Source organism: Garra rufa, chromosome 14 (assembly GCF_049309525.1).
Source record: "Garra rufa chromosome 14, GarRuf1.0, whole genome shotgun sequence".
Classification (NCBI taxonomy): Eukaryota; Metazoa; Chordata; class Actinopteri; order Cypriniformes; family Cyprinidae; genus Garra; species Garra rufa.
The window spans coordinates 23,620,253-23,626,757 of record NC_133374.1 but is presented as its reverse complement, the minus strand read 5'-3'; the positions used below and the strand labels follow the sequence as shown (position 1 = coordinate 23,626,757).

The 6,505-nt window shown below is 35.4% G+C and overlaps 1 protein-coding gene across 4 annotated transcripts in view; it reads left to right on the top strand.

Moving 5' to 3' along the window:
• The first annotated feature begins 454 nt into the window (after positions 1–454).
• The window catches only part of ulk2 (unc-51 like autophagy activating kinase 2), a 45,808-nt gene continuing 39,757 nt past the window's right edge, over positions 455–6,505 (top strand). For all 4 annotated transcript variants that reach the window (XM_073817564.1, XM_073817565.1, XM_073817563.1 and 1 more), the window contains exons 1-3: positions 455–1,456; positions 5,144–5,236; positions 6,384–6,425. In XM_073817564.1, coding sequence (XP_073673665.1) covers positions 1,367–1,456; positions 5,144–5,236; positions 6,384–6,425 — 225 coding nt within the window. In that variant the 5' untranslated portion in view covers positions 455–1,366. The remainder of the gene's footprint in view (positions 1,457–5,143; positions 5,237–6,383; positions 6,426–6,505) is intronic.

The window sequence follows — 6,505 nt, the reverse complement described above, 5'->3', positions numbered from 1 at the left end:
ACAATTTTGTTTGCATTTGGGTGTTCATACAGGCAGCCGCCGCCAGGGGGAGAACCAAGCGCTGTCATATTGTTTTTGTGTTATTAAACATAAATTAGCACCGGAGTCTAGCACTCTGTGTAATTATGACTTCCACGTACAGTAGTTATTCCACATTATGAACATTTCAAATGCATGTTTTTCTTGTACGCATTAGGTATAATATCTCTTAATCTCTTTTATTTATTTTATCCTTATTTTTTTCTTTTTAACGTAATTGTTTAAAAATCTGCATGTTGATGGAAAAATGTTCGCTTTTTCGCAGTTAATGCTCTTCTCCTTCGTATACTCTGTTTTCTTCCAGAGCTCAGGCTTTGTGATGCGAGTGGGACTAGCTCTCGCGGCGGAGGGTGATTCACTCCCGTACGCGGATGAACACGTTATGATCGTCTTCTCATGTAAGAGCTCTGTCATTGTAATGCAGCAAGCTGTGATCACGGTCAACTTCTCCGAACGAACTGAAGATAAACATTAAATACCCCTTCACATAACGGATAGTGCTTTTAACGTCTTTTCCCTCGTTTCCTAAAAGCGATCCACCGATGTTTTCCGGTATTGTCCCGCGAGATCGAAAGCAGGACAGAGAGGGGTGAACTGAAGAAATGGTGTACCCAGCTATCATATGGATTTGAAGGAGAGCACCATATCATTGCAGAAGGACAGATGACTATTGCATTAAACCTTAAACGCATCGGAGCGGTTCTGGATCGCGTTGTTTTATGAACTGGCTTGTTATTATATAAGCGGCAGTGTTTATATGTATGTAAAATAGATGTCGGAACACTTCTAGATATTATTTATTGCTATTTATCTGCTCCGTTGTATTTGTAAATATTCCTGGATTTCCTCTGGCTGTCATTTCAGCCAGCTCGCAATGGGAAACTCAATGACCCACCGCGCCGTTATTGAGTTAACGAGGCACAGTACGAGAGAGAGCGCGTTTGCAACCTCTTTCTATCCTTTCAAACTGAACTGACACCATGTAGCTTGGAAACTGTATAGGTCTGAGATTGATTAATAGCTATTTCATCTAGCTGTTTTGCGAAATGTCTTATTAACTGGGTCAGAGAGCGACAGCGGAACTAGTTAGGTGCATCCTGCGCATCTAGCTAGTAAACTTCACATTTAGCTAAGTTAGTCCTTTGTTTTGATTTAGACTTCGTCTTTAGGTCTATTAGGGAAAACTCTCAAGTGCACCGAAGCTTTCGCATTGATAATTTGGGGATGACAGGCTTCTCGGACAGAGGTTAACGAGAGTTGGCAGAACTTGTCCCTGACAGCCTCTCCATCACAAGCTGTTGTGTATCCCCCGGACACCTGCCAAAAAATGGAGACGGTGGGAGACTTTGAATACAGCCGGAAAGACCTCGTCGGACACGGAGCCTTTGCGGTCGTCTTCAAGGGAAGACATAAAAAGGTAAATAATCACATGACTGGATCGAGCCCCTGCGGCTCAGCATCATTAAATCTGGGCCATGCTCTTTAGATGCGTCTTGTTGATCCTATTTGCATCCCAGTTAAAGTGAGGCATTTAAATATCAAATTAACATGGATTAAATGCTTTCAGTTGCAGAAATATAGATTTGTGTAATGCATGCATTGTGCACATCTTATCTCTCGGTCGTAGCAGTTCTTGATTAGAAACCGTGGGTTGTTTTTATGTAAAGTGTGCTAGAATAGGTCACATACTGCTGGAGTCATTCATTCATAAAACAGCCTCCGTGAATAAGCCGTCTGACGTCAATAGGACTGACCGGTCTACTTGTACGTTTGGGCGGAGGGACAGGACGCACATTTTGTTATGGTTTTTGTGCTTGATTTTGACATTACCTAATAGACATGCTGACTGGATGTTATGAGAAAATGACAAGCTGCTGAAACATTATTACATAAAACCAACTAGCTGTGTTTTTAAATGACTAGTCTTTTCATAATTTTTAGCACCAGTGTCTAGTCATTGTTAGTATTCAAAACTAAACTAAACAATTAGATTAAATGCAATGTCTTATAAATTAGTATCTTGAATAGAGCAAAAGTTGGAGGCTTCATTGAGATCTCATTTGAAACACTAGAGGAGGCGTGATATTACTGGGTTGTTTTCTCATGAGAAATATCTGAGAAGCATGCAACATCTCCAGCTTCTTTTTATGTAATTTCAATGGTTTCTAGAAGATACAGTTGATATATAAAAAGAGCTAATTTGTGAATAAATCTGATATAAAAGTTTTTAGCTGAGCTGATTGTGATTTGTATGTTATGACCAATAAGCATCATGATGGCAATAATATACTTGTTTTTAAAGGCCTAGTTCACCCAAAAATGAAAATTAATTACTCACCCTCATGTCATTCTAAACATGTAATACCTTTCATATTCACAACACAAATTAAGATATTTTTAATGAAATGCAAAAGCTTTCTGACTCTGCATAGACAGCAACACAACTACCACATTCAAGGCCCAGAAAGGTAGTGACATCAGTTGAGCTGTTAATATTTTTGTTTTCTTTGCACACAATAAGTATTCTCGTAGCTTTATAAAATTACGGTTGAACCACTGATGTCACATGGACTATTTTAACAATGTCCTTACTACCTTTATGGGCCTTGAACGTGGTATTTGTGTTGCTGTCTATGCAAGTTCAGAAAGCTCTTGGATTTCATCACAAATATATTAATTTGTGTTTTGAAAATCAATGAAGGAAGGTCTTTTGGGTTTGGAACGACATGAGGGTGAGTAATTATTGACTGAATTTTTATTTTTGAGTAAACTATCCCTTTAAGTTGCAATGTAACAGAAGTTGTGACAGATCTTTTCTTTTGTGTATTGACATACATCCATGTCAAACAAATTAACAAAAATGTAAAAAATTGTTTCAATCCACCAGTTGTTGATTAGATGAGGAATAATCTGAATGGTATTGGAGAAGTCCAGCAAATGTAGAATTGTGATATTTTCTTTATAAAAAAAGGTAAAAAATGTAAAAACTGTAACATACTGTGTGCATTTGGGATGTTACGGTATCAAAATCTCACAATACGGTAATATCACAATATGAAGGCCACAATACCACATTTACTGCAATATTTAAAAAAGACAATGAAGACTTGACTTGGAGAAAAAATTATATTTGTACATTTTAAAGTTAAATGATTCTATCTAATGCACTTTGAGAGTTCAAAATTAAGAGGTCCAACCCATGTTCTTGACTAAGAAAACTGCAGTCAGAAAAAGTCAGTAAATTGACTTTTACCTGAACTTTAAAGGCGACTGAACCCTCTCTTTTATTTGTGCTAACGGTCTCAGTCTAAATCGGAAGCCAAACAAATTAGAATATAATAATATAAATAACAACAATTTTAAATTATTGTTATTCTTGTGACAGTTATAGCCATATATTGTAAAACAGCTGCAGTGTAAAATAAATGAAAATAATATTTCAATTCATAGGTATATTATGTTTGCTTTACACTACAGTAAGGACATTACAACACTTCTCTCCTAATTTCTACACTTGAAAGAGACATTTTGAATTTAGACTGCAGTAACGTTACCCATTTAAAACGTCAGCAATTAATACTGCACTTCTAAGCTTTTATTTTGACAGACACAGCAGTAGAGCTTTTATTTTGACAGAAAACTCTAGCTTCAGCCAAAAAAGACTTACAAAAATATGTCTCACTACAAATGTAGTGCATGTATTGGTATCTATCTGGTGCGAAAATAAAGCAAATGTGCGCTAAACTCACAGTACATGCAGTGAACAAATTCACTGCATTCACTGTGAACTGAGCCGTTCTGAGGCGCAGAAAACACCGGATCACGAGCTGAATGCCTGAACGAAGTGTACGCTTTGCTTTGAAACATGCAGCGAAAACAGACTTCAGTTTTAGTTGGTTTGACAGATACTGTGCCAAAGCATAATGGCCCAAAGCACAACTTTAAAGACCTTTTATGTTAGAATAAGAAGTTTAAATATATTTTTAAAAACTACACTTATCGTTTTATATCGTCATGTGACCACGATGATATCACAATATTGATAATACTGTTACATCCCTAGCACACATAGATAAATTCTGACAAAATCAGTTATATGGGTTTTTAAATTAGATTCATGGCTTTAACAGCATTTAAGCTCTAGAACCCAGGCAGCGTTTTGTTGAAACCTGGTCTAATCAGATCAAATGCTAATATTGGCCCATACCTCTATGGTCAATGATTCATTACAGTTGGTTATCTCTGCATGCTGCATATATGTTTGTGTGTGGAAATGCTCAGTGTATGCACAGCATGTAGTACAACAACAGCCTGTGACTATATATAGCAGTAATCTAATATATATTTATGATCACCTACTGTACCACATCCAAAGCAGCTGACTCAATACTAGCAGTGAGACAGTTATTTTCATCCTACAAACATATTACGGTTCATCATTACACATGATCGCTGGAACGCTGACGTCAAACATGCAGAATGACACAAGATGTAAATTAGCTGCATATATAGGACATTTATGATGTGCATTCAGTCCTTGATTAGATGTGATATTAAAAGCAGAGACTTTGAATGCTCATCTACTGAATGGGGTCAGTACAGAAGCCAGCAGCGTTTTCTCTGAGTTGCCTTCACCACGCTTGGCTGAGTCGGTTTTCAATGAGGCGAGATGAACGCAGCCGCTCTCGCATGCTGCCAGCACTTGGCCACGGCACAGTGGGCCGCAGGAACATCTCCTATTAACCTACATTTACTTGAAAAGCATCATTCTATTCATGGATTTCCACTCTGCATTGGGGACACAGTTTCTTTAAGCTGGTGTGTGGCCCTATGGAATCCCACTTTACTCAAGCGCCTCTCCCCAAAGGCTAAAATCCCAATTATATTCTCTCTAATGTGGTACCGGGTCACAAGTTGAGAAGTAGATGCAGAAAAGAATGGCCTTTTGAAGCAAATGTGTATTCAACCATAGACTCTTACATACAGGGTTAACAGTTCAACTCTAATGCTCAAAATGTAAGAAGTAAATGTGTAATTAGGCATATTTAACCCCCCTCTGCCATCCTGCCTAATGATAATTGCTCTCTTTGTATAATATTTGCAGAAGACTGATTGGGAGGTCGCCATCAAGAGTATTAACAAAAAGAATCTCTCCAAATCTCAGATTCTGCTCGGCAAAGAAATTAAAATATTAAAGGTGAGTTCTTTCTTTTCTTATTTTTTTAAGGCTGTTTAAACTGTTTTTATTTATTGAAAATAATAAGAATGATTTCTGATGGATCATGTGGCATTAAAGACTGGAGTAATGATGCTGAAAATGTAGTTTTGCATCCCAAGAATAGATTACACTTAAAGTTATTTTAAGTGTTAAGAGTAATTCATAATATTACTTCTTTACATGATCAGAAACATATATTTTTTATTATATTACAGTTTTTAAGTAATCATTTATATTATGTACACTACCAGTCAAAGGTTTTTGAACAGTGAGATTTTAATGTTTTTAAAGAAGCCTTCATATATTTTTTTTTACTAAAACAGTAAAATTCTGAAATATTTTTACTGTTTAAAATAACTGTTTTCTATTTGAATATATTTTAAAGTGTAATTTATTCCTGTGATTTCAGAGCTGAATTTTTAGCATTATTACTCCAGTCACATGATCATTTAGAAATCATTCTGATATTCTGATTTGCTGTTTAAAAAAAACAGTTAATATTATGTTGAAAACAGCTGAGTAGAATTTGTTCAGTATTCTTTGATGAATAGAAATTCAGAAGAACAGCATTTATATGAAATTTTTTGTAACATTAAAAATGTCTTTATCACCACTTTTGATCAATTTAAAGCATCCTTGCTAAATAAGTATTCATTTCTATATTTTCTTTCTTAAAAATACTCCAAGCTTTTAAATGGTATAGTGTATAATGTTACAAAAGCTTTTTATTTCAGATAAATGCTGATCTTTGGATCTTTCTATTTATCAAAGAATCTTGAAAAAAAACTTAACGGTTTTAAATATTGACAATAAAAAAAAAAAAATATATTCTTGAACAGCAAATCAGCATATTAGAATGATTTCTGAAGGATCATGTGACACTAAAGACTGGAGTAATGATGCTTAGCTTTGATGACAAGAATAAAAGTTTCAGTTAGTAAAAATATTTCACAAAATCACTTTTGCTGTATCTTGGATCAAATAAATGCAGGCTTGGTGAGCAGAAAAGTCTTTAAAAAGCATTAAAAATCTTACTGTTCAAAAACTTTTGACTGGTAGTGTATATATTAATTTTATTATTTTATTTTATTTGTATTAACTAACAACATTTATTTTTGGTTTACAGGAACTCCAACATGAGAACATTGTGGCGCTCTATGATGTCCAGGTAAAGGCACTTTTACTATATAATACTATATTCTCTGAATGCTTTGTCCTCACTAAATCTGAGCTGAGATGCCTAGAGCT